Raw genomic sequence first — 27,247 nt, 5'->3', positions numbered from 1 at the left:
AAATAGCTCTGCAAGAATATGCTGAAACTCTTCATCTGTCCACCTGACCACATCAGAGAGCAGGACCACGTCCCTGCCTTTTCTTTTAGTGCCAGTGGGGCAATGGGATTGCTAATACCAACATTAACACTTGGAAGTCTCTGGTGGTTTAAGATCTGATACCTCTGGTTTGAATTGCACTGAAATAAAGGGCAGATTAAAGGGGAGATCTTGGCCAAAATCCTGATGTACCTCTGTGTTTCTGTGTATGCAAACGGAAAAAAAACACCAAGCAGCAGATAAAAACTTACTTGGATATGATTCACCCAAATATTGTGTGGGGGAATCATTTTCCACCAGGGAGATAATTACTAATTACATGAGTGTGACACAATTTGATTTGCAAAGTTTTGTTCTTTGCAGCCTGAGAAATCAAATCTTGCAGGAGCTGAGGTTATGGGTATTATTTAGGCAACGGAGGTATTATTGTTTCTGTCAGAGCCCTGAGTCTAAGTTTTCAGGAAGGCTGCAGCCCTTTAAAATAACTTCACTTTATTTATTAGCTCAAAACTTTCCCAGAGCGAATGACAAATAAACCCTGTGGTATTTTTCCAGGGCTTATTTTGAGATAAAAGCTATCTGGTATAAAGGGTTCCTCTGGCAGATGGACAAGACCATAAATCAGCGTCAAGGAGCAGGGAGAGCTGCCTGACGGATGCAAGATGTGCTGGAGGGTTTCTCCACTCCAGATGAACCAGGGTGAGAGCTGCCCAGGCTGGCGTGGTGCAAAGGTGAAGGTGGTTCCCTCCCACCTTTACTGCAGTTAGATGGGTAACAGAGGGATCAGCACTCCCATGGCCATCATGGTGTTCACTGCATCAGCAGAGCGTCAGCCTGGCTGTGGGGCTACAGCACAGCGGCATGCCCCCCTTCCATGGTAGAGGTGGGAGGAGGCTGGGGGCTGGTGATGATGATGCTAGCAAGCCATCACGAACCGTGGTGTGGCTGATCACTGTGGCAGCAGGACTATCTTGGTGTTGCAGGTCTGTGGAGCTGCTAATTAAGAATTAACAAGCTCAAGCGAACGCAGTGGTTTTCTGTGTGCCCCTGTAGAGAAATCATCCTCCCCATATGAGTCCTTTAGTCCTCGCAGCCAGTACATAACCCAAGCCCCTTTAATTTCTCCAGACAGTGCTGAGAGGTCCTGGTATTGCTCCCAGCAGGTTTTGTACAGGAAGGAAAACATGGAGAGGGCTTGGATTGCAAGAACCAAGGGAAGCTTAATGAATCATTAAAAGCAAGATAAGAACCTAAAAGCCTCTACCAAATGCCCTTAGTAATGTTGATTTGATTTTTATGCCACTCAACAGGGATGAAACCAGAGGCACATGAAACAACTACATATTCTGTCTCTGCAGCACCCTGTTAGTGGTGCATGGCCCTTGCTGGAGACCTCCCTTGCACATCCAGACACAAGGCTATGGTTTGGGGTGAGCAGTTCAGCTTTCTCCTCAGGGCCTGCCTGACAGAGACCAGGCAGGGTATGTGGCCATGCAAACATGTGGCCACCCAAACATCTCCTTCAGCTGCCCCTCCTGTGCGCTGGCTGGGCTTTTTATGGCAGCCAAGGAGAGAAGATTGAAGCAGAAGCTTTTTAGAAAACTAAGGAGAACATTAAGAGAAATGAGGAGCAGAAGCCAACCTCTTTGTCCTTGCTGCTTCCCCCACGGTGAAGATGGTCATGCTCTGGAGTCAACCATCGTGGGCAGGAGGAGTGGGGTTTGGGCAGCTGGGTGAGGAGGGGCTAGGGGGATGTCTCCCACCCCGAAGACTCATGCCATGGGCAGAGACACCTTCCTCTAGACCGGGTTGCTCCAAGCCCTGTCCAACCTGGCCTTGAACACTGCCAGGAAAGGGGCAGCCACAGCTTCTCTGGGCACCCTGTGCCAGGGCCTCACCACCCTTACAGGGAAGAACTTCCTATTACCTAATCTAAGTCTCCCCTCTGCAGTTTAAAGTCAAATTTGTCCTGTCCCTACAGGCCCTTGTCAAAAGCCCCCCTCCAGCTTTCTTGTCAGACCCTTTAGGCACTGGAAGTTGCTCTAAGGTCTCCCCAGACCTTTCTTCTCTCCAGGCTGAACAAGCCCAGCTCTCTCAGCCTGTCTCCATAGCACAGGTGCTCCAGCCTTCTGATCAACTTCATGGCCTCCTCTGGACTCACTTGAGCAGGTCCACATCTCCATCAGTTCCACCCACCACCTCCCAGCAGATAGCAGCAGCTCCCTTTATCACAGAGAGCTGGTGAAGATTGCAAGGCACTGAAATACCACGGAAAAATGATGAATGTGGACAATTTTGAGCAGATTATGTCTGCTAGATAAGCTGTCAGTACCTGGAAGACACTCTGCAGGATAACTGCTGTGTAGCAGCAGCAGAGCTTTCCTTCTCCCAGGGAGGCAGCTGTGGGTCTTTGGCCCCACTTAATACAAACAGCTGATTTAAGGTGCAATTTGAGCACTCAGAGGAGTGGTTTTCAATTCATATTGATCCAAGCCTGGAGATGCTCCAACAGGGAGCAACGGTCTGCCTTGCTTCAGTGCTTTGCAATTGAAATTAGAGAACTGAAAGCCAGGCCACCAGCTTGGCCATGAGCAGCTCACCAGAGGGATGTATCTGAGGATGTATTAGGAGGGAGCTCTGGTGTTGAGGTCTGTCCTGACCCCTGCAGAAGACAAGTGTTGGCCATGTCTCATGTCTCCTCTCTGTACAACAGCATTGCTCTGCCTTGCAGCAGTATGCATTAAAAATGTGGAGGGGTTTAGTGAAAGGCCTGGGTAAAGCACCAAGGAGCAGTGTGCTGGGCTCTTTCCAGCTGCATGTAGGCTTTGCTTGATGTTCATGCTGCTCTGAATCCTTGCCAGTGCCCCGAAGACATGGGCTAAAGGCCTTGACAGAGGTCAGGTATTGGTGTGAACCTGCAGGGCTGTGTGCTCCCTTCCTCCTCTGACTGTGTTATCCCAGCTCTCAGATCTGTGTTTCTGCACAGTCACCCTGGCAAACATGGCCATGACACACGCCAGGCATCCTTTGTGAAGCCCAGTTTGTGGATGGCTCGTAAGCATCTCTCCAACCTTCACAGGTATTACTGGTGAGGCCAGAGGGTATCAGGTACTGGAAGCTGGAGTCTTAGAGGAAGGAGTAAAGGGGACCTTTTCTGGCATAGGTTTTCAACATCTTGCTGTTAATGGCAGATTGAACACTGGCAAACTGTATCAGCTTCCAAGCAGAGTCCATCCCTGGTAGTATCACGAGTGAGATGCCGTGTAATTTCTGTTAGGTCTTTCCACTTCTTAGCTGCCTTGGATGGATGGGCTGGCTGCTGAATTTAGCCGTTTACTTGCAGTGTCTCAGAATAACTGCAGTTAGCTGCACATGGATTTTATCCCCTGCAAGCCTGTTTCTTTGGCTTCAAAGACTGAACACCTAGCATTTTTCATAGCATTGTTCTCTTCTATCTGCTTCCTCCTGTCTTCGGAGGAGGCCACATTTCCCAGGGATAAAAAGCCAAAGCTAAACCAGGCTGAACTCAAAGCTGCTGTGTTTGTGAAGTGCAGCCGATCTGGATTTAGATCAGAAGAGCTCAGCTCACAGTACAAAAATAGACAAAATTCTTTAAGGCATCCTCTAAATGTTAGCAGCTCTTTAAAAGGCAGCTCTTTCAATCTGTCTTCCTAACTTTTTCCCTAAAACACTGCTTGATGCGCAGAATAAGCCCTGTTTTCTCTCAATCTGCAGTTTTGCTGGCATCTGGAGCTGTCACTATGGTAGGGACCCTTAATGGCCTCACTGGGAGAGCAGGGCTCCGGGACATTTCTGCTGCCCCAGAAAAGGAGCCCTCTGCTCAGGCAGATCCTTAGTTCTGGCAAAACAAGGGATCTCTTTCTGGTCTTGAGATGCATCAGAATCCAGTCTCATTGCTTGTTCCAGCAAATACCTTATTGGGGGCTGGCTGTGCACCCTGCTGTACAGGGCTTCTGACTACTCCCCCCATCCTTTCTCCTCCTACTAGCTTCATCCACAGTAGAAGCAGGAGCAGGTATAGGATGAACAGCACACCACAGCAAGGAGCTGCAGGAGACACAAACTTCACTGGGGATCCAGCTTTCACAGGTCAGTGTAGGGGTATCAACTCATGCACTCCTAGGACTGCAAGAAACCTCTTGGGTCAGAGTACCCCTGAATGAGAGACAACTGGTTTAGTGACAATGGAAGGCTCTTGTATTGGCCATAGGAGCTGTACCTTAGAAAAGGGGCCCTGCACATCCTGGGCAATATCTTGCACTGAACACCATTGCTTTTGACTTGTTGAGGGACCATGAGTGACCTCTAAAGTCACTCCACAAGGCCAGGAAGCTTGAATCTGTTACCCTCGTGGTCAAAAAGTTATTTGAAGCTTGAAGCTTCTTCCTTAGAGGAAAAGAGAAAACGTGGGATCAGCTGCTAATGTGGCACAAGAGACCATCAGCCGGTCTAAGTGTCTTAAAGCTTTGTCATTCTGCATTGGAGGGATCAACATATTTCATTGACCATCCTCTGATGCAAATATAGATATAAGATCCCTTGATGTCAGTGCCATAACAGCCCTGATCAGTAAATGCCTAGATATTGGCAAGAGGTGATTGCCTTGAATTAACATCAGCCACTATTTAAAATCCCTTCTAGGCTGGCCCCTGCTGCACTGGCAGTTGCAATGATGAGAGGCTCAACACTCAGCACTCCGCTTCGTGCCTTGCTTCCCTCATTGCTGAGGCATCACCTGCTCCATTTTTCTTGCTCTCCTTTTAGTCCTTTTTTTCCCCCCTCCTGCCCTGTGCATTTTTAATCACATCCCAGGGCAGCCGCAGCATCCTGGCTTATTGCAATTGCATGTCTGTGTATCGTCCACACTCACTCTCCTCACTGCTGAAGAAACCTTTCAGTGTGAAAAATCCCTCCCTCCCAAGCACCACACAGATGAAATATGCATTCCTTGGTAAAATATTAAAACAAATCTCTTCCACGCAGGCACAGCCCATGAAGATGTCTTTAAAACACACAGGGAGGCACAGATGCAATATTTACAATCTTGAGCAATGCAATTTATAATCTGCCTGAGCTCCCTCATGCTATTTGAGAAGTTTTTTTTCTGGAGTGTATCAGAACAAATTAATCAGTGTTCTCCTTCCTTAACTACATGCAAATGGGGTTCTGGCTGTAGGATGTAGCACTAATTGCTCACTGGGCTCATCCAGGCAGCTTGGATTTGATAAGCAGGAGAAAGCACTCTTTAGTGAATTTCTAATGCAAACTGACCAGCCCATTTCCCCTTCTGCAATTATTAAAGGTCAGCACGAAATGAACCAAGGATGTGCAAAGGGATCTGGTTGCCTTTTCCTTTGATGCTGGGTTCTTGTTTCTCTTCCTTGGATTGTGGTGGGGAGAAGGAATAGGGTAACCTGCCCCATCTTTGCTTGTTCTCCTGTGTGTTCACCCTGGGCACAGGGCTGGCCAGAGACCTGGGCTTGACTGTCACTTCTGGGAGCCCTTCCATGGATGCTGGTGAGGGCTCTCTTCCATCACTGCCTTCTGCTCTCTGCTCATTTGCACCTCCATAAATTTTCCCATTAAAAGAGGCATCCACGCAGTGTATTAAAGACACTGGTCATTAACTATGCTACCACATGCTAAACCATTTCTCATGGCAAAACACAGGTCTATGTGCCTGCTAAAAGAATGACTTTTGTGGTTCTTGTGTATTAAAAAACAACAAAAATGGGGCCAAAAAAAACCCAGGATAATAAAAAAACTCTCGGAAAAAAAAGGACAAATTTTACTGCCAGGCTATACTGGCGCTTGAGAGATCCCCTCTTGCCATAGCACTATCTTGCTCCTTGCCTTACTGCCTTAACACTGACCCCTTGGCTATTTCACCTCTATGTCCTCTGTAATCCCTAGTGCTGAAATTACAGTCCCTGCGTGGCACAGCTGGAACTGGAGCAAGGTCTCGGCTTTTCCTGGTGGGGTGGTTTGGAAAGGCTTTCTCCTAGCCCCTGCCACTGCTTGGCTGCGCATAGCTTCCCACAGGGATTTCCTGCAAGTTTCCTGCTGGAGCTGTGCAACACTTTTACTGCAGCAATAAGTTTCCATGCATGTCTTTGTGGCAGCTGCAATTGGAAGAAATAGAAATGCAGAAGAGCTGTGAGGAGAGGAGCAGAAAGTGAAGCCAAAAGCATTTCTGTGCATCCTTCTATGTTTCAGGATCCATGTTTTATGTATCTGGTTGCTAAACTTAAAGGTATGCCGTGTATCCTACTGGCTCCCTCTACCAGGTGGAGTTGGTGAGCTCTAACATCTCACCTGAAAACCCAGAAATGCACAAAGCTACAAGGTGGCAGCTCTCTTACAAACCAGGTCAGAAGCCAGACCTGAATCATGACTGTCACGATAGATCAGCACTTCTGCAGGCAGAGGGGGGAAGAGATTGCTCTGGAAGAGGTGATACCAGTGCACCCTTCTGGGATCAGAGATTGTAGAAGTGTAGCTGTAAAGCTTTCAGCACAAAGCAAGCTGCTTTAGAGAGGTTCAGAGCCTGCTGATCACTGCTGGAGAAAAATCAGTTCCTCTGCACACAGCATCTTCGAGCAGGAACTGCTGAGCCCTTTGCACCAAACACATGGAGTTGATTTTCTATTTGTGACTATAAACTAAGTCAGGTCCCAGTGAGGGGCTGGGGATCGAGGCTGTCCTAGGCAGCTCAGCTGTGTGTCTGGTGTCCAAAAGGAGAAGCTGGACCACAGAAGCTCTGCAGCACTTCTGGCAGATTTGCTCTCCCCCATTGTCCCAGGGGACTCTCACAGCAGAGTTAAGTTTCTCTGGCGGTGTGCTGGTGAAGTCCAGCTAATGTTAAGATCTCAAAACAGCGCATGTTGAGCTGACGCTTGAGAGGCAATGAGCGCCATGCCAGCATTGCAAAGGGGCAGTGATGTGGCAGTGTCCCTGCTGCAGGAACAGCAGCACCCAGCAAACATGGGCAAATGGAGCCTTTCCAGCCATGGCATCAGGGCTCTGGTTGTCAGCTGCTCTGCTTTTGGCCATCAGGAGCTTGTAGGGCCTGTTTGGGTAGTCCAGCCCAGGGCTTAGGCTGTGATTGTTTATCACTGGATATCAAGACAGCTCAGTCCAGTGGTAGGAAACCTGTGAGACAGATGAATGTCTCTTGAATTGTGTCAGCATGACTAGCAGAGTGCTGGTGGAGATGGATGTTTGGTCCCTGCAGAAGTCTGACAGAAATCTGCAGATGCTAAATCCCTGCTCCACAGCTTCTCCCATGCCTCTCAGGCTCTTGCCATCCAGTTACTCATTTGTTAGCATTTTCTGCAGATAAGGCTTCTGGGTGCTCCTGCAAATGGTCCTGCAGCATTTGAACTGGGAATACATGGCATGCAGACTTCAGTGTTGCTTGTGGAAAAGGAAGGGTGAGCAGGGGGCTGTCCTAGAGCAGAAGGGACCTGCCAAACCTTGGGCAGCCACCCCATACGCAGAAGGGACAGGAGGAGTAAATGTGTTATGGCTGCAGAGCAGGATGCAGCCAGCGGAGTTGCATGCTTGGTTTCATTGCCTTTCCTAGAGCAGACACTGGCAGCATTCTCCCTTCTACCTTGACTTGGGAAGTGCCACTTTTTAAAGTGCTGATGAGATCTGTGAAGTCATGCCCAAGGCCCTTGTGGCAAACAACCCAGGGGGGTAACAAAAGCCCATCCTCCCCATTCAGCAGTGGCATCAGAGGCTGATGTTTCTGCTTGTCTGGCCAGCAGAGTTTCAGCACAGTCCTCAGGAGGACTCGGACTTCTCTAGTTGCCCTTGGAGCATGGAAATGGTGCAGCAAGAAGCCCCAGGCACCTACCCATGGTGCCACTGGAACCTCTTCAGCACACTGGGAATGTCAGGGATGGGTGTCTAGTGCTCACTGCATGGGAAGAACAAGCAGAGACATGGCTATGGGGCTGCTCATGTTCCTGAGAGTTCCTGAGTAGAGCTGGGAGGACAAGAAACGTTGACTTACTTACCACTGTAGAGCCAGCTGGGCAGCTGTGGTGCTGCAGCTGTTAGCAGAGGGATTTCAGAGTGTTGAGTAATGCATATGATACTGCCCCCCAAAACCCATCTCCCTGCACTTGGTACTTCCAGGATCCCCATGCCAGGTGCCCAAGCTCCATGATGATTTAAAGAACCAAGAGGCTGAGCAATTTGGTGAATTATTTATCTATTATTCATTTACCTGATGTGCATATAATGCTGTGCAGCAAGTAAGCAAGCACAAAATTAAAACCCAAAATGATGGATGCTGCCTTATGAAGGGCTCTTCATCCCACTCTTGAGACTCATTCAGCTTTAAATATTGATGGCAGATCGCCTGTTGGCAAACAAATATTGTGTAAATCTATCCATCTCAGCTCGTTGCCACAGTTCAGGAGACAGAGGGTTTGTGCAGTTGCAGCCACATGGGCTGAACTGTGTGGTCTGTGCTGCCTGGGATGGAAGGGGGACCCAAAGTCCCTTTAATTACCTCCTGAAGCTAGCAATTAATCTGTGCTTGAGTACTTACCAACGTGGCAATACAGCATCAGTCTTTATTATGCTGATCCTTACAACATCCCTAAGAAGCATGGGCAATCCCAGCAGGGACTGCAGCAGGTCCCATCATCACAGGGCTGCTGTTACGTCTCTGTTACTGATTGGTAACTGGTGGCTCTGGTTGCTTTTATTTCACTTCAAGGTGCACATTAGTATGGAGGATTAGTTTTTAAAGGTCCAAATCAACAGATCCGTGCTGTGAAAGGCAATGTGATGCCAGAGAGCCTGGGGAGTTGCTGCATTGAGAGACTAGCACAGTGAGAAGCAGATTCCCAAGTCCAGGCTGGTCTGCATGCAACTGGCACAGTCTCTCCCCTACTACCCAAGCCAGCCACATTCAGTCTTTCCAAACACACAAACCTGTAGAACTGCGAATTTCCCTGGCAGACCCCATCCCTACCTCACACCTGCATCACGAACCAGATTCCTCAAATCAGACACAAGCCAAGAGGGTCTGCCTGCATGACGATAATTTGAGGCTGCCCCAGGAACCCCAAAGCTGTGGATCTGCTTTCTTTCTCCCCCATCACCCTCTCAGCCTCTTGCTGGGCCTATCCATGTGGCCTGAGCTCCTCACAGGAGTCATTCCTGAAGTGAGATGCTGGGTACTCAGCTCAGCAGGCAACAGGGTCCATTGCATGTGCCAGCCCACATGTTTAATCCACAGCATGGTCTTGAGAAGCAGAGATGTTTACAAACCAGCTTCTGCCTATGTAGAACTGGCATTGTGTGAGCTGGGTTGTTGTCCCCAGATCTGTTAGGTCTAGCTATGGTCTTAATTTCCTGATACACGGTATTAGCTCTGGCCACAGTCTTCTCTACCCTGTCAGTGTTCCCACTGTGTTGAACACTGCCTTCTTCCCCTCCTTTCCCATCATCAGGAATCTGGGAAGGGGCAGGGGTTTGTGCACTAAGGGCTAGGGTTTGTCTGCTCCTCTGCAGCCTGGATGCACCCTCAGGACCAAGGTGGCAGATGGGCAGCCCGGGGGAGCCGCCAGCAAAAAGCATGCTGAAAACATCTCTGTTGGCTCTCCTGAGCCATAGGCATGTGGTGAGCGAGGTGTCTCCCTGGAGGCACTGTCCTTGCACGACTCCAGGGCTAATTTCACAATGTGCTGCAGTGTGACTTCCACGTGGCGTGATCCCACATGGGCACGGTTCTGCCCGCTCCTTCCTGCTCTGGCAACACTGTGCAGGCAGCTTGGTGTATTACAGGGCTTTCAGGACAGCATTAAACAGCACGTTTTCATGCTGGCATAGCTTCAGAGTAAAGGCCTAAAGGATACGTTAGCCTGAGAAACAAATGCCATCAACCTTGCTTTTCCTCGCTCTCTGGAAGAAAGACCTGATACTCTTCTCACGTTTGAAAAGCCCAAGACAAGTATCTTAAACTGGAGCATGGCCAGTCCGATTACTTCTCTTGGTCCCGTGCCCAGGGTTTATTCCATGAAACATCTCAGTGACAAATGTTCTCACTGCGAGAAACTTTCTAGTACGGTTTTTTTCCCTATTTCTTGATGCTGTATGAACTTTTGCCAGAGGCTGCCCAGAACTAAGGTGTAATTCTGATCCACCCAGACCTCTGCAAACTGCAGCTGGAAAATATCTCAGCAAGGTGATAATCGCTACAGCCTTGGGAAACAGCTCTGTATAAATGAATGCAGAGGTCTCTTTTGCAGGAATAAACTTCCCTTGGAAATATTATGTCCTTTTCCTCCATTAATCTTTTCCCTGGGATTTCCATATCAGCACCCTAAGATCCAAGCAGACTGTATGCTCATTTTCAGTCTGTTTCAGGCACAGCTTAATTGCAGATACCCAGATGTCTTGCTCTCACTAGCCATATCATACCGTTAAACTAAACAACTGCCAACCTAAGCACATGAAAGCATGGCTGGATAATGTTTCTACCAAAAAGTCCTGGTAGCAGTTCAGGTCTATACCTTCTCTTTGCAGAAATCAGTGCCTCTCGCTCAAGTATAATGTGTGTATTATTGCTTGCATGCATGTTGTTTACATGAATATTGCAAAAGATCATAGAAAGAGGTGAGCTGCAGTCTCAGGAAGTTAAACTCTGGTCTGTAATGTGTTTCTAGGCTGAGAGCAGGCTACATGGTGTCTGCATCACAGCTTATGAATAGGGAAGAAACTGGGAGGCAGTGATGCAGTTTAGAGGAGCAAGAAGCATGGTAGTGCCAGACTCCTAGGCATGGTGGGCAGTGCCAGGCTGAGAGGGGCAGCTCACAGAGCTTGCTGGCTCTACTTTGTGTCTTGACATTGGGGCTTATTATTCACTGCAGGACTCTGTGCAGACAAGTTGCCAGCTCTGACCACTTAGCCAAATTAATAGGGCCGAGTGGGAACAAGACGTACTGGTGAGCTTCCCTGGGACCAGGCAGATTGTGGCTGCCTCCATGGAAGCCAGCAAAGGGAAAGCTCAGCCCTGATGGCCTTGCTGTCTCCCAGCTCTGGAAGCTCCAGCCATCCCTTAAGGGAAAGGTTCTCATCCTTTTCTGATTTGACAGGAATCAGGGAGAGGTGAGTTGCAGAGATGTGCACCTCCTCCGTTCCCCCACTGCCAGTGCTGGGTGGCTAAAGCCTCCCTGACCATGGCCGTCCCCTACATGTGGCTTGGGCTTTGCACACCCCCTCCAGATATTTCCAAGCACTGATGGAAGAGAAAGCAGTGAAGTGCCCTCTTTTTGTTATCCTGTGCCTAGCTCAGCACAAACCCCAGGTCTGCTCCCAGTGCATTTTCCCTGCGGAAAGCATGGGACTGAATGAATGGTCACTTGTGCAAAGAAATGACACTGCATGCAGCAACATCTGGGATAAAGCAAAAGAGCCCCGCGCAGCATTCAGACCAGCTGCTGTGTAACGTTACATACCAGCAGGCTATTTGTCACTGCTTTCTCTTATTTCCCCAGTGAAACTCCATGTGTTGCATGCACAATTTTCCCTGCTATATTTGCTGCATCTTCACAAATCCATCCCTCGCCATGCCTCTCTTGAGAGCTCACTAGAAAGCTGTATGCCTTGGCCATTTAAAGATGCAAGCAAAATGGGAATTACCATTCCAAAGCACCCTGAAAGCCCCAGGATCTGCAGGCAGATGAGGGTTTAAACTCAAGGCACTACCGGCAGTTTTGGCAGGTACTGATGCAGGGCCTGAGCTTCCCTGCTCTGCTCAGCCTGAATACCCACTCCTGTGCCTTTCAGTCACGGTTTGCAGTTATTTCTTTCTTTGGTGGGGGGAAGGCTGCCTACAGCCCTGGTCCCCAGCACTGCACAAAGATTTCATTCACAGGTACCTCATTTTGGGATCCCACAAATCTTCAGACTTCTGGAAGACTGCTGGGATCTCTGTTTGGTCATTAAAACGTTTATGGCATCACTGAGGCTTCCACTGCCACTAGTGGAAAAAGAGGTGTCAGAGAGAGTGAACAGTGTCTTCTACATGACGCAGTAGGGCACAATAGAGGAAAGAAATCTCCTTAAACAAAACTGTATCTGAAATGCAAAGCATGATGTTGATTTTTTTTTAACAAAGCACTGTCATTATCCTAAATATAAAAATGTTTGATTCCAAACCATTTTTCATAGTAATATTAGACAAAAGTGTCTTGTTCTAAACATGTCTCTTTCAACAAAACCAGCATCTTTATGGCTAAGAAGAAATACTTTGAGAATAAATCTCTATGCCAGTACTAGTGATAGGTCTTTCATTTCATGCTCTAATTGAACATTGGCTTTACAACTTAAAAGCAATCATCCTAAATTGCCTTCTGCTCATGTTAATGCTTCAGACAAAGGGTAATATTCAGATTATAGGTTTGTATATTATTCAGACAAATCTGGGTTCTTCATACAGCACTTTTTAAAAGAAAATTGATTTTCCCTGTGTCAAGTATGAAAATACTAATAATGGATGATATACTTACATCATCCTGTACTACTGAGATTGGCAAGAACACCTCTGAACAAAGCAAGTTGTAGCCAGCATGCACACCCTCATGCCAACACAAGCTGGTGGTTGGGCAACCTCAAAAATGTTGCTGCCGGTGACTCAAACATGCTTCTTCCAGTGGAGGGACTAGATCTCATCCCCTGCGCTGACAAGCAACATCTGTTTAATAGATGTCATCTACTTAAACTCCTTGCTTGGCTTATGGCTTTGTGGATTGGCAATGGCTTGCCTGCCAGACTGAGCTGAGAGCAGAGCTACCGGTTTCACTGGATGCTCTTCCCCCGGAGTGCTGAGCAGTCCTCAAGGCTGCCCTCTCCCCACTGCCCACCCTCATCCCGTACATATAGCATCTCCCAAGCCTTATGGAAGACACACTGCCCCTCTCAGATGGGCAGCAGAGCTGGGTGAGAAGGTGGTGGGTGGAAAGGGCTGCCCCATCATGCCAGCAGTGCAGTGCCATAGTCCTGTGAATCACAGAATCATAGAATAGATAGATAAAAGCAATAGAATGGTTTGGGTTGGCAAAGACCATAAATCATCTAGTTCCACCCCCCACCATGGTCAGGGACACCTCACTCTAGACCATGTCACCCAAGACTCTGTTCAGCATGGCCAGGGATGGGGCATTTACCACACTTTTGGGCAACCTGTTCCAGTGCCTCACCACCCTCACAGAGAAGAACTTCTTCCGTATATCCAACCTGAACTTCCCCTGTCTAAGTCTGAATCCATTACCCCTTCTCCTATCACTACAGTCCCTGATAGAGTCCGTCTCCAGCACCCTTGCAGGCCCCCTTCAAATACTGGAAGGCTGTTATGAATGGGGAGGGCTGGTGCACTGCACCACCCAAGTGACCCACCAGAGCCCATGAGGGGCTGACACTGAGCCTGGACAGATGTCAGTCACAGTCGTAAAAGTTTGCCAGTGAAGGCAGGGACTTCCAATGGGAAATAAGCAAAAGCTCAGACCATAGTCATCAACTAAAGCTGCAGTGTCAGGGCTGACACTGCCTTTGATGCATCTGGATTGTGCCCTGAATGGGAATCACTGATGAAGCATTTTCCTCTTGCTTCCTTCCAGAGCCTTTTGCTTCCCAGCCCAGCTCCCTCCCAGGGATGACGGTGGGTTAGCATGGCAGCCCTGCCCTCCCCCATGCTTCCTGCTTTTGTGGCTGTGCCATGGGAATCCCACTCTTTCCCAGGCGTCATGCTGGGAGCAGTGTATTTTTAGCTCTTAGTGCCTGGGCTGGGTGTCTGCGAGGCGGCAGGGCCTTTGGCTCCCCGGGGCACTGCCAGTTCCCACCACATCTGCTGCTCTCCATTCGCAAGCTGCCTCTGCAGTGCTTGGCACGAACAGGGACGTTGTCTCCTCACTCAGCAGCTTCATTAATTCACACTTTCTTTCCTGTTTCAGAACAGATCTTTCCTTCCATCAGCTTTCTGCTTGTTTGCCCTGCAGTTCGAGGCTATGTCTGTCTTCTCACTCACCCCTGCCATGCTGACCCTCTGGTCCAGCAGTGTCAGGGTTTCACTGGCACCTAAATTGCTGGGGCATGGCTTCTGCAATCAGCTGGAATGAGTGTGCTTGTGAGCATGGGTGGAGAGATAGGATCGTGCCTGGATCCAGCCATCACATTAGCAGTGCTGCATTACCCCTTTGCTTTCCTCATGCCCTGGAAGGTCTCCTACCTGCTCCTCGGGTGCTCTGGACCTCTTGCAGGAGGTTTGTGGCCCTGGTAATGCTGGTGAGAAATAAAGGTCCTCCCAGGATTCTGCAGGAATGTATGTAGCAGGCAACAGAGGGCACTACATTCAAACTGTGCTCTCCCAGGGCTGCTTCAGCCCAAAGGCTCCTTCCTTTCTTCCTTCCCAGATGCGGAAACAGCTGCCCAGCAGACTGATGGCTGCAGAATGGAAGATCCTGTGATCTGCAGAAATATTACCCAGTAAAAATAACAGCCCAGTAAAAAATAGCTGCAGCTGGGAGCTGTGCCTGGCATTGGGGAACATAGCCCCAACAGGGACTCATCCCTCTGGGCAGAGGCCATGATGCCATGAGCAGGCGCTTGCAGAATGGAGCACTGCTTGACCTTGGTGGGAGCAGAGGGCACACACAGCTCTCCTGTCCTTTCATTGCAGGAGCTGAGGCTCCAAAGAGAGCTGAGGGGCAATGTGTCACAGTGCAGAGCTTTCTTCTTGATATCAGGATGGTTGGACAGTGTAAAGAGCAGCTGCAGCCCTGGGGAATGCACTGTGCACAAGGATGAGGATCCTGGAAAAGGATTTTGTCTTGCTTACAGAGGGGCAGCTGATACCGACAGGGCTGAAGTGATCACAGAAGGAATCCAGAACATGTTTAGGCTCCTAAGGCCAAATCCTGAGTGGTCATGCTGCTGTCTACGTCCCATACTTAACCCAAGGAAGCCATGGGCTTAAATTTGTACTAGTCCAGCAGTTTACAACATCTGGACTCTTATGCATTGCTTCCAGCTTAGAGGTCCCCAGCCTGACTGTTGTCACAGGGGTAGGAGAAACAGAGGCACAGAAGAACTGAGCTAGAGGTGATGTGTGCTGGATCAGACCACATGGCTGAGTTTTCCAGCATGTGGCTCACAGTCTGCCCTGTGGCTGTGAGCAGCAGAGACAGAAACACTTGAGTTTTATCTGATTTACCTTGTTTACTCCAGAGTTGTCAGTCTCCTGTTAAAAGAGGTACAGTCTGAAAGTGCCTCTTGTTAATAGCTCATTATCAGGACTGGTGCTGCTATGTACAAGTGTTATCTTCTTGATCCCATCTGTCTCAGGAAATGAGATTGAGAGGAGAGCAAGGATAGAGCTCAGCGGCTGCAGAAGCCTGGGAGAGAGACCTGGGCACCCCACAGTTACACTGCGACCATCTCTAATTCAGCTCAGCTTAGTGCAGCACTTAAAATGTCACTGGAGAGCTGCAGCGGTCGTGATTGAGCGCATCTCTGCTGCACACCGATGGAGGAGAGCAACTTCAGCACGAGGGAGACCTTGGCTCCTGAGCCTCCCCTTGAAGTGCAGGAATGAATTATGCAAACTAATCCATCCCTTGGCTCCTTCGACAACTGCTGCCTTCCTGACACCTCCTGCATTTACCCCTTTCTTTATCTCCAAGCAGTTTTAGAGCCTTTGAGGCAACACGTCCTTTCTTCTGGCATCCACATGTGTCCCAGGATGGAGGTTGGGGCAACTCATTCGCCTGTTGTAGGATGTTGTTCTAGACAGAAAGATAAATTACAAAACTATCTTTGGCCAGAGCCTGGTGGACTGTTGAGCTGCCCCTGGGCTCTTAAAAGAGAGGAGGGAATCATAACCTGTGTTAAAATATAATCGATTTTTTCTGGCAGCTGGCAGAGTTTCAAAGACTGCTGCATGCCAGTGGCATAGCCGGCATCACTGCTCTTCTCCACCAGCTGCACACATGAGGCTGTTGTGGGTCCAAGGTTAGGGGTGCCAGCCCAACCCCAGTGCTGCCTGTGCCATGTGGAGCTCCCACTCACTCCCAGTAATCCCAGTGGGCATCAGTTCATTGCTCCCCACTCTCACTGGCTAGGAGGCTGGAGGGAACTGGCAGTCTTCTTTTGGCTCAACTAATAGTTATTTAAAGCCTACTGCTATTATTGTGGGCTGGGGACAGGTTATTAAGCTTTCTCCCTGGAGTGATCTTGTCTTCAGTGGAAGGGGAGAGGAAATGGTAGGGAGAAGGAGCAGTGGAGAAAGGGAACTGCACATAGTTGTTTGGGCAGGCTATTGAGTCCATGCCCTGCTTGTCCAAGCTGTGCAGACCTCCCTTCCTGCCAATGGCTGCTGCTGTTCTGCTTGCCCCACGGGCTTGCTGGGATTCTGGTCCTTAAGAAAGCTGGAAGCTCAAGCAGACAGAAAGGAGAGAAGAGATGAGCCTAACAGGAACTGGAACAGAGAAGTGGAAGAAGGTGAACACAGGACCCCTGCCAGCGCTGGTACCCCAGTCACCCCTTTGCCGCATCCCTGCTTCTGTGCCCTCTGTGTGTGGTATGCCCATGCCTGCTGCCAGCACAGAGCAGGGGGCAGGAGAGGCTGTCCTTTCCTGCTGCCCTGCTGAAAGCCATGCTTTATTTAAGAGTGAATTGGCAAATAGCTTGTCTCATTTTTGGTCAAAGAGCTCCCAGACAGGAGAACCGCAGTGAAAGTGGCTGTTCTAAACTGTCACTTGCTGGCAGGTGGGGATGAGCTGGCCCCGACACAGGGAGGTCATCAGCTCTTAGGGGATTGAAATAGGAAACTTTTTGTGTTCCAAGTGTTGGGGAAAGCAGAACAAAACAAAAACTAAAACACCTTTCTAAGGTCTCACAGAAACGGCTGCTTCTGCTGCCCGTGCAACAGAAAGAACAGCTCTTGTCTCCTGCTCTTTGTCTGCCTTGGAGTGGGCAGGGCCTGGCTTTTATGCCAAAATTGTCTGTTGGCCAGAAAATGGGGTTTTGTTGTGCCTGTATTTTTAAAGTGCCGCTGAGCTCAGAATGCCCCCAGTGATGGAATGGCTTAAAATGAATGCTCCACACACACTGTCTCAGGAGCACTCAGGTGTGTGTTTTGTCCCCATCCCTCTGCGGTCGGAACGGTTTATGCAGGTGGTACCATTACCTTTGGCTGTTGGAGATGTAGTACATGAACACTGAACCTGAGGTGCATGACCATGTGCATCTGTGCAGAGTTAAGGTTATGTGGACAGTCTTTGCTTTCCTGCCCGTAGGCACTTCTGTGCAGATGTAGCCCTCTACATACCTCCTCAGTGCAATGCAGCTACAGCCGAACAACAAAGAACACAGTGTGAAGTATCAAGGGTGCTCACTTGGGATAAAACAGCACTTGAGAAGGCCATGAGATGATGCTGTGTCTCTGTATGCTCTCATTGCCCTGCTGCTGGGCACCTCTTTTGCAATCAAAGCATTAAATACCCACAAACTGCTCCTGCCAGGAATTTACCAGCAAGTCAATGCTAACAAGTTGACCTTGAGGAAGAGCTGATGAGGTGGGTTTGGTCGTCATTCTTCAGAGCAGCTCATTTAGGGCTTTTTGAGATGCAGGTTTTAATTTCTCCCTGCACATCAGCTGTCTGGAGTGCTAAGTCATTGGCATGTGAGATAACAAAATCCCATACAATTAGCATTTGTGGTTTGCCACTGTTTGCAGAAGAAAAGAATAGTTTAAATACCTATTAGTCACCCATAGCTCTGCATGTCTGCACTGTATGTTTAGGAAGCAGATGCAATTTAGCAGGCCAGGGGATTTTTTATATTTTGAAAGAATCTTTTAAAAGTGCACTGCTGAAAAAACAGCTTTTAAGTATGGGGAATTCGATATGGCCCGGTAGTTGTCACTGATTAAAAAACCAGCGTTCAAACCCATTTCTAAAGTGCTAAGTAGGAAGCAGAACTGTTTCCTGGGGGAGTTCAGAGCCCAGATGAACAGAGGCTTCAGGAAGCAGATGCAAAATACTGTGTGGTTTTGTAGTATGCTGTTTTCTAAAGCTAGTTTTGTGTCACTGGCCTGGGCAGGTTAAAAACTCTCCCTGTTTGTGTGGATCTCCTTCCTTCTCAGCATTGTTTCATGCTACTTTGCAAATAAAAGCACCTCACACTAAGCTGGAAAGCCCCAAAGCTACTCCCTGTGCCCATGGGATTTCTGGCGGTTGCTTTTGGAAAGTTTTGGGGAGGAGGAATAAAAGAACTACAGGGAGCTGGGGATCCTCTTTCCCAGCTTTGCCTAGGATGAAATTCCAGCAAGATGGGCCGGATGCTAGGGCTGTGTCCATCAAAGCAGCCTTGTCCCACAGCCTGCCTGGCCCAGGAGCCCACAACCCCTGGCCAGGCATAAAGTGGAGGCAAATTGGTGGGGAAGATGAATCCAGAGAAGAGGGAAGAATGTGTTTATTTGGCATCATCTATTTTCACAGAGTTAAGCTTCTTCCTCCAACATTTCACTGTCTGCAAGGGCCTCCCAGAGATTTCTAGGTGCTGGTCGCAAAGCCCTGTAGAGGGAAGTCCAGGAAGATGTCTTTCCAGAGTGGTACTTGCATTATAACCGGACAAGAATATAGGAAAGCTGCATTTGAGAGTGCATGGCTCTGGGCTGGGCTGGGTTAAAAACTGGGGTGAATCTGATTTCAGATTGCTGATCCCATCTAGCACTGCTCTGAAGAGGAACGGATGTCCTTGCTACTGAGATCTAGGAAAACTTGCAACTAATGGGTATTGATCAGAGGAGAAAGCAGATCTGTGGGCACAAATTTATGTGTGAGCTTGAAAGACGTATGTTCCCTAAAAGGGGAACAGTGTGAATAATCAGGCTTTGAGACAAATGCTAATCAGAATTACATTTTTCTTCTGAGTTTGCAGACAGAATGTTTAATCTTGGAATTAAATATTTCCCTGGTGAGAAGTTAGACAACTTCAAGAGGCTCTTGTTTGAAAAATTAAGCTTGGTGTATGTCGGTTTTAGATCTCTCTGATTGTGTGGTGTTCAGTCTGTCCAGAAGCTGGACAGCCTCCAGACCTTTGAGCAAAGCAAAAACATTAATTTCCTTCCTGCTTTATTCAGAGACCAACAGAGAAACATGTATTAATCAAAGGCTATCAAAAACAGGTTTCAATCAGATATAAAGGCATAGAGTTTTCCATAGGAGAGCCACAGTACATTTTCTTACTGTAAAATATTTTATCAAAAATTAAAGCTCAGATTTTCATTATCTGGAAAAGTATCTCCTACAAGTTTCATCTTCTTTTCGGTAGTCCCTGGGGCTACATAGCGTTACATACAGGACCTAAGATACAGGAGAAGAATGGATTTATGGAGATGTGAGTTGGATGTTTGACAGCTGTAGGTTCAGGCACTTGATTAATCAATAACTGGTATCCATCCCAGCTTTTCATTGCACTACTGATATCTAGTTTAATGCAGTCTCAGATGGATTAACCTTTTATTATGTTCTCTGTGCTTGCTTCTGAGAGTCTGGAAAGTGTGCCAGATGGTGTGTGTGAACGTGCACACATCTACATAGAGACATACATGAGCACTCTGCCCTAGCTCTGGGGTTGGCCTTGCTTTGGCAAAAGACCTCCAGAGATCCCTGCCCCCTGAGCCCTTCTACAACTGCATATTTCTAACCAGACTTCAGGAGAGGGTATATGTGCTTTTTCAAATGCTGTGAATCCATTTACACACAGAAATGTATTTGATACTCACTGCAGCAGAATAAGCTGAATCAATCCACAAATAAGCTTCACAAAGAAGCAAGAAGAAAAACTGTATCTACTAACAAAAATAAATTGTTTTAAAACAGACAAACAAGGATATAAAGAAGGAACAGATTTATTTGCTCTTAGGAATAAGAGTTCTGGTATTACAGTACTTATTTTGGAAATTTCATGACAGTGATTTCATCCTTTGTAGCCACTTGTGGCTCAGTACATTTTTACCATGGTTGCCAAGTAACAATCACTAAGCATTTCTGTCTAGATCAGTAAAGGGGAGTGGATGGAATGGATAAAATCTATTTTCAGAGGCATAATCATTGGTGGCTCTTTGTATCTTAACAGTTCAGTTCACTTTAGCAGTGGCAGTGCTCTGTTGAAGGCCTTCAGATTTACAAACAGGAAAATAGAAAGCAAGGAGACTAAAGAGGGTTTTTATATTATTATTATTACTCTTTCAGAGCAGAGTGGCTTATGAGTGATTAAGAAAGCATTAACTATGTTGGATGTCAAGCCCGATGCACAACAGGAGCATTATAATCTCTTCCCTGGGTCCAGGCTGTGACGTGCATGTTTCCCCCTAGGTTCCACTGCACCAAAACCTCCTGGTACCACAGTCCCTGCTCTGGCCCCATTTTGCTCATCGAGCTGCTGGCAGCTGAGGCAGGCAGAGAAAAGGTTTCCCTCACTGCAAAAGAGGATGAAGCAATGGGGAGAAAATAGGGAAAAAAGTGAAAATGGGAAGATCTGGCAACAAGTAATTCCAGCATGGTCTCTGCTGCATTGGTATGTACCTCTAGCCTAGACTGACACAGATGTCCCCTGCCAGACAGCCTGACCAGAACCACTACTTAATATGCCCAACAGACAGGGTGGTTTTGCCCCGATACCCTCAGTTTTATTAAGGAAAGCTTTCCTCTTCCATGCCTGCCCCCTCCTGAGCATCCTCCAACATATCTCAAGGTCACCTTCATCTTTCCAAAGATATTGTGTCATGGATGCAGCATTCAGGGTGGGCTTGGAGAAAAGCAGTTGCATGCCCTGTCATCTTCCAGATGGCAGCCCTCTACACACCCCTGTGTGCTGTACGCCTTCCTTATTACTGCCAAAGTAACTCCCACTGATTCCCAACAAATCCTCTACCCTTGGTGTTCTTGCTTGAAGAGCTGCTGGCCAGTCAGGTGTTTCCACTGCCCCAGTGATGTTGCACATTCTCCAGAACCAAGGCTATGCCTCTGGGAAGGCCAGGGCCAACTGCATCTCTCAGTGTATGTTTTGGGCACTCCCTGATATTGCAGCCTAGCAGAAGATGAAGGCTGAGGATGAGCACTGCTTTCTGCTCCACCAGCCTGAGTTGGAGCTTGCCTCTGCCTGATGCTGGACTCCAGGAATGTCCCTGAGATGCACAATAGGACTTCCATCATCTGGCAGGGCTGGTGTGACCATGCAACTCCCTTTCCCTTTCCTCTTAGGAAGGAAAAGACAACCCTGGGAAACAAGCCAGGCATTAATTACAGCTCATAATCCTCTCTGTGGCAGTCCAGCAAGTGGGAAGTACCTGGCTCCTTGAGAGAAGGAATGTGCAGCAAAGTTCTCCCTTAACGCTGTATCTACCAGGAGTGAACTTGGAGGAAATGCACTTAAAGCAAGAGGAGCACCTGGGCATGCTGCCAGGAGGCCTCCGTGACCAGTCTGGGTTTGTCTTGGCGGATCAAGACTCAGAGATGAGCCAAGGACTTAGCTCTCACTGCTGACTCCAGTATAATTCAGCATGCCTCCTAGGATGGGTGTCCCCATCAGCCCCTGCTGCTAGGGAGGGAGGGATGGATGGAGGCAGCAGGAGGAGAAGTGCCAGGGAGCAGGGCTGTGTGTGATCCCAGCTACTGAGGCTCAACAGTGAATACACTGGAGGAGGGCTCAGGTCAACTGGAGGCTACCCTGCCCATGGGGGCATTCTGTTGAACTATACCTGGCAAGTGGCACTGAGCCTTGCATGGACTACAGGGATCAGAAAGGGATAATAAATATGTTAATCAAAGGAATGGGTATTCTGTAAGATGAATGATCTTGCACGTTCAAGGGGGTAAAAAATGCCTAGGTCTGCCAAGGTCTGAGACACCCACAGGTGATGTACACTGCCCACAGCCCTAGCTGGAGAGAGGATGCACAATTCAAGGACAGGAAGAGCAGCCTCAGTCCAGCTGCTTTTGGGATTAAATGAAGATCCAAATGGTATGAGTGCATTTGACAGGGAGAGAGTGTGAGGAAGGATTTGGAAGCAATGGGCAAGGGACAAAGCACTGCCATGTCTGGCACCAGCAGCACATTTCCCACTGGTTTCACAGGGTCACGGAAATTTCTGCCTGTTCTCCCCAAACCTCCTGCATACAATTCTCCATCATCCCACACAAAAGCCAGGTTGTTAGCAGAAAGCAGGCAGGAACTGCCACCTGGGGAAGAAAAGAGGGATTGGCAAGGTCTTTTTGCAGGTTCCCTGGAGATGGTGAGCATGGAGGGGATCCATCTCACACACTTTCTCTCCACGACAGATGACTCTGTGCAGGAAGGAGAGGTTTCTATTTAACTGTGCTATTTGTGATTACTGTTTTGTAATGCTGAGCAGGCTGAAAACTGAGCAGGGCCAGACTACAGTGTGCCAGAGCCAAAATACTGGCACCTTCCCACCCAGGCCTTCCCCTTGTAAAACAGCTGTATTTTTAGACAATTGGTCATATCATGGAGTTCGTCCCATGATGTCTGCTGGATGGGATTGCTGTGTCCATCTGTGGTTAGTTGGAGTGATGTAAGTAGGGTGGAGTTGGGTCCCATCTGCCTGGAAACCATGATGATTGGTGCAACACAGATTGGAAACCCACAGTTTGCCTTTGATGTGGGGAAAGGGATTTGGGTTTTGTTATTTGGGCCAGAAGCTTGTGTGATCTGATGGTGGGTATTTAGTTGGCAAGGTAAGGATACCCTGATTTAAGACAGTGAGGTTGCTTTCATACAAGTAAGAGCTTCAACCATTTTGGCAAGGATATAATGAGGGTGTTTTTATGGGCACTGTGACTTATGTTCTGAACATAGAAAGTAAGGTTGTAAATGAATTGGCATTTTACCAATAGCATAAGGTACGCTGAGTGGATCCCAGGACACAGAGCAATGCGTCATTTTCAATAAAAATGGAAACTGTACACAAAGAGCACGGTTGAGAAACAAATCTGTGGTGATCTCCCCTCCTTCAGCATCTTGTTCCTCCAGGGCAAGGAGGTTTTGAGGATGGGAGAGGTAACAGGGCCAGTCCAGCCTCCAGCGTCAGCAGGTGCATTCTCACTTTTGCTACCAACCGTCCCCAGAACTGAGGGCAGATGATGCCACCGCTAAGCCAGAGCAGGCGCTGAGCTTCCATGTGTGTAGCTGTCCTCCCCACCATTGCTTGTTGATGGCTTGGTGGTGACCAGAGTCCTCACAGGGAGAGACCACTTGTGTCCAGGGAGGAGGTACAGGCTGTGTGTTACTGCTGATCCAGGAGTTAAAACGAGCAGCTTCCTGGAAACTGTGATGCAGATAAGGCTTAATGCTCACATCTGTACAACAGGGCTCCATCTGTGTTCCAGGAAATATTTATCTTTCATAAGTTTTCATCTTGTACCTTCTGACAAACAAAATAAGAAGGGAAAGAAAAAAGGAAGCCTCACTGAACTGCAGTGGAAAAACTTCTTCCTTCCTCTTACAAAACCCAGTAGTTAGAAAGGAGCAGCTCCCAGTCCAGCAGGATGTGTATCTCACATGGAAGGGTTTTGGGGTAGGTTGAGTGTGGTTTTTTCGAGTAGATTTTGACTTTCAGGTCCAAACTTAATGGTCCTCTTCTGGTGCTGGGAAGATTTGGGAAAAAACAGAACCAGACCTCTAATAATTGTTTATGATTTTAGAGACCCTGTCTTCCTCTGAGAATCGCAAATGAGGGGAAAAAACACGACTTGTTTTTCAGAGCTTCATCTGACTGCGTCTCATGGAGCAGGAGAGATAAGGAGTCCTGCAGGACCTCTGTTTTTAAGCATGAGTTCAGTGCTGGGTTTCACACCTCCATATCAGCAAGTTTCTGTGTGTGTAGTGCCTCACCTATCTGGGAAGAGGCACATGGCATTTCTGCTTGGAGTGCTGGTACCCAGCCCTGGAGGTGTTGAGAGAAAAGCCGGGCCTGTATATGTTTGGCTTTAACCCAGCAGGACAACACTTTTCCAGCATGCTTTAAGCGGATATGGACATCTTGATGTGCAAGCAGCCCTCCCTTTGCCACCAGCTGGCTGGGACATTTTAGCTGGCACCTACCAAGGCAGCTCGGTCAAATCCAAGGTGGCTAAACCATTTCTAAACTGGGTCTTCCTTCTCTAAAGCTGGTGCGTGATTTGGTGCATAAGTCCAGACATCTGCTTCCACAGATGTGCTTCGTTAGTGGCAAAACAAACCCAAGAGGCACTGCATGTATCAAGGCCAGGTTGGCCAGAGCCTTGGGCAACATGGTATAGTGTGAGGCATCCCTGCCTGTGGCAGGGGCTTGGAACTTGATGATCTTAAGGTCCTTTCCAACCCAAACCATTCCATGATTCTATGATTCTATCAGTTTGTTAGATTAACAAAGCGCCTGAGGCTCAGAGGAGATGCTGTGTGAGCATTCAGGCATCTTTGCTGTGAAGCATCCCACTGAGCCTGGCTGCTCTGAGGTAGCTCCTGGGGAATTTGTCCACCAACACTTGGAGACACCCACTCTCTCATGTGGATTGAAATACAGCTGGGATCCGGCATGACGTGGGAAGAAAGGGAAGATCAGCACCACAGGAACATTGAGGACCAGATACAGGAATGCTTGTGTCTAATGGGTTTCTGAGTCAAATCAAACTGAAAGGGTTCACAGGCAGCACATGGTCTAACTGTTTTGGGAAGCTGAAAATAGCGGCAGAGTGCGGTCAGTCCTTGGTTAATCTGGGTTTGTCTAGGCCAGACACCCAGATCCAGTTCAGGACTTTCATTAAAAGGCTGTATTTACAGAGCTGCCGACCTGGCCCATTGCCCATGGGGGTGACACTGGACACTGGGCACCTAGCCAGTTCGACCGGGTGACTTCAGCATCCTTCTCCAAAGGCTGTGATGAAATGTTGGCTTGGCTCCTTCTCCTGAGACCTCAGACACTGGGTCACGAGCAAAGCTGGGATTTCTCTGCTGAGTATCTCTGCCCCAGGCTCACAAACGTCCACTTCTGTCCTCAGGAAAACCAGTTACATGGGACTTGCCCGGAAATGTCCTCTTTTGGTCATAACTTCCCATCTTCTGCCTTGTTCCATCAGCAAAACTTTAGGTGGTGAATGGAACCAGTTTGCCTGGTTTTGAGAGATTTAATAAGGAAAACCAGCCATTCTGCATGCACTGGCATGAATAAGGCTCAGTTTGTGATTTGGCTGATTGATGAGAGTTGGCTTGCCTATGGCTGACTGATATTTCAAGTAAATTATGTGGAGGCTGGAGCAGCTTAACCCAGTATTAGACACCTGAAAACTCATACAGGAACAAGACATCAGACATCACCCTGCTGCAGAAAAAGCTGCATGTGGAGTTTGCACATGGTTAGCAGCAGGAAGCTTGCTGTCAGGCCATAACTTTCTATTGACTAATCATTAGAAAGATGACACTTTCACAATCAGAGTCACAGAATGGTTTGGGTTGAAGGGACCTTAAAGCTCATCTAGTTCCAACCCTCCTGCCAGAGGCAGGGACACCTTCCACTAGAGCAGGTTGCTCAAAGCAAAATGTGTTTTTGAAGGTCACCCTTCAAAACACCCAGTCAGCCATGGACTTCTCAAGGAGAGGGAGAGGAGGGAGTCAGGGCAGGGAAACAAGTGTGCATTGGTGATCCTATAAACCTCCCCCTCCCAGCAAACAGACTATGATCTCTCCTGGGACACCCCATAGTGTGCAGTGCAGGTCCTGAAGCACCATCTCCTCTGAGGGTGCAGGGGCAGAACCATGCTGGTGAGGGGGGCTGCAAAAGCTGCTGGTGGTGTCTGAGACCACCTAACATCAGTAAAAGCCATCTGACAGTGCCCCACCTCCCACTGCTTTAGCAGAAAGGAAATTTTTTTACCACTGTGCCAAGCAATGCAGAGAGAGGTGTAAATCACTGCTAGATTATTTCTTTCTGGTAAGAAAACTTTTTAAATACCTATCCAAAAAGTAGCTGGCTTTATAAGGGGCACATGCATCACTCTGATAGCCTCTGCAGTTTGACAGACAGGCTCATTTACTACCCCGAAATCACTGCAATTCATTGCCAGTGTGGTGACAGGCACCCACCTTCATCCTCCCCTATGTGGTCGTGGTTCCCTTTGCCATGGACACCCAAAAGCACAGCACTTTGTGAGCTGCTCAGGTCTTCCTGTGGCAACTTTTGAAAGACACAAGCAGATTTTAGAAAGAGCTGAAGTGCAGAGCAAAAGACAAGAAAACCAATGGTCCAGGAGGAGAAACTGCTGGTGCTCCCACAGAGCATACTGCTAGTGAGCTGCCCATCCTCAGGTCTGAAAGCAGTTTTCTCTGCAATGTTTGGCCTCCTAATAGCCTGAATGGTGTCTCCTGGAGATATCTGTCTGTCCAGTGATGGAGGGAGTTGGTGAGAGCAAGTCTATCAGTTTCATCAGGGCTGGGATGAGTCCTGTGCCTTGGCGCTTTCAACCTCTGATTGCAGACACAAGCTCTGGGATGCTGATACATACTTGACAGTAACAACTGCATGGGTCATACAAAGCATCACACTGCTTTCCTAAATTAAATTATCACTGCTGGGGAGAAGGACCAGAGAAGAGCAGGGCAGGTCAGGGTGTCCTATGGCCATGGGCTGGCAGCTTGGTTTGCCTGCTTAAAGCCATCTGAGCAGCAATTCACATCACGTCTTATGCCATGACAGGAGATTGCTGGCTCCAAACTGTGAGAGGGATTACTTTGTTTGCCCACAGTCAGCTGACTCAAATGGTATTTTCCGCACATTTGTGCAGTGATTAGTGATGAAATGCAAATCATATGCAATTGGTGCAAATGGCTGGTGTGCACAGCCAGCTCCAAAGTGAGGTACTTTCATTTCCTCTGAGGCATTTAGGCTCTTTTTTAGTATCTACACAGAGGAACAGGATGAACCCACTTGTGATCTGAGCACATAGCTGAAGCAAACAGCAAGGGAAGAGTGGGAAAAATCAAGCACTGCCTGGATGAGCTTACTGAAGCGCATCTGTTTTGGTTGCATCCATAGATGGAATCCAGCTTATGCAAAGATCTTTGTTAAATAAACAGCTACAAACCACACAAGCAAGCCTTCCACATACCT

At 48.2% G+C, this 27,247-nt stretch overlaps 2 protein-coding genes across 11 annotated transcripts in view; one reads left to right on the top strand and one right to left on the bottom strand.

Annotated features, from left to right (window-relative positions):
- Window positions 1–8,167, bottom strand: part of MRPS5 (mitochondrial ribosomal protein S5) — a 288,002-nt gene extending 279,835 nt beyond the window's left edge. The window contains exon 1 of the mRNA XM_061350357.1: window positions 8,162–8,167. Within this exon, the coding sequence (XP_061206341.1) occupies window positions 8,162–8,163 (2 nt within the window). The 5' untranslated portion in view covers window positions 8,164–8,167. The remainder of the gene's footprint in view (window positions 1–8,161) is intronic.
- SLC8A1 (solute carrier family 8 member A1) overlaps window positions 1–27,247 on the top strand; it is a 105,482-nt gene that overhangs the window by 45,858 nt on the left and 32,377 nt on the right. The gene's annotated exons all lie outside the window — the stretch shown is intronic.

Source organism: Neopsephotus bourkii, unplaced genomic scaffold (genome assembly GCF_033783945.1).
Source record: "Neopsephotus bourkii isolate Nb327-2 ecotype Australia unplaced genomic scaffold, CSIRO-AGI_Nbou_v1 NB_481, whole genome shotgun sequence".
NCBI lineage: Eukaryota > Metazoa > Chordata > Aves > Psittaciformes > Psittacidae > Neopsephotus > Neopsephotus bourkii.
Note: the sequence above shows the minus strand (reverse complement) of the source record. Positions and strands in the feature narration are given on the sequence as shown.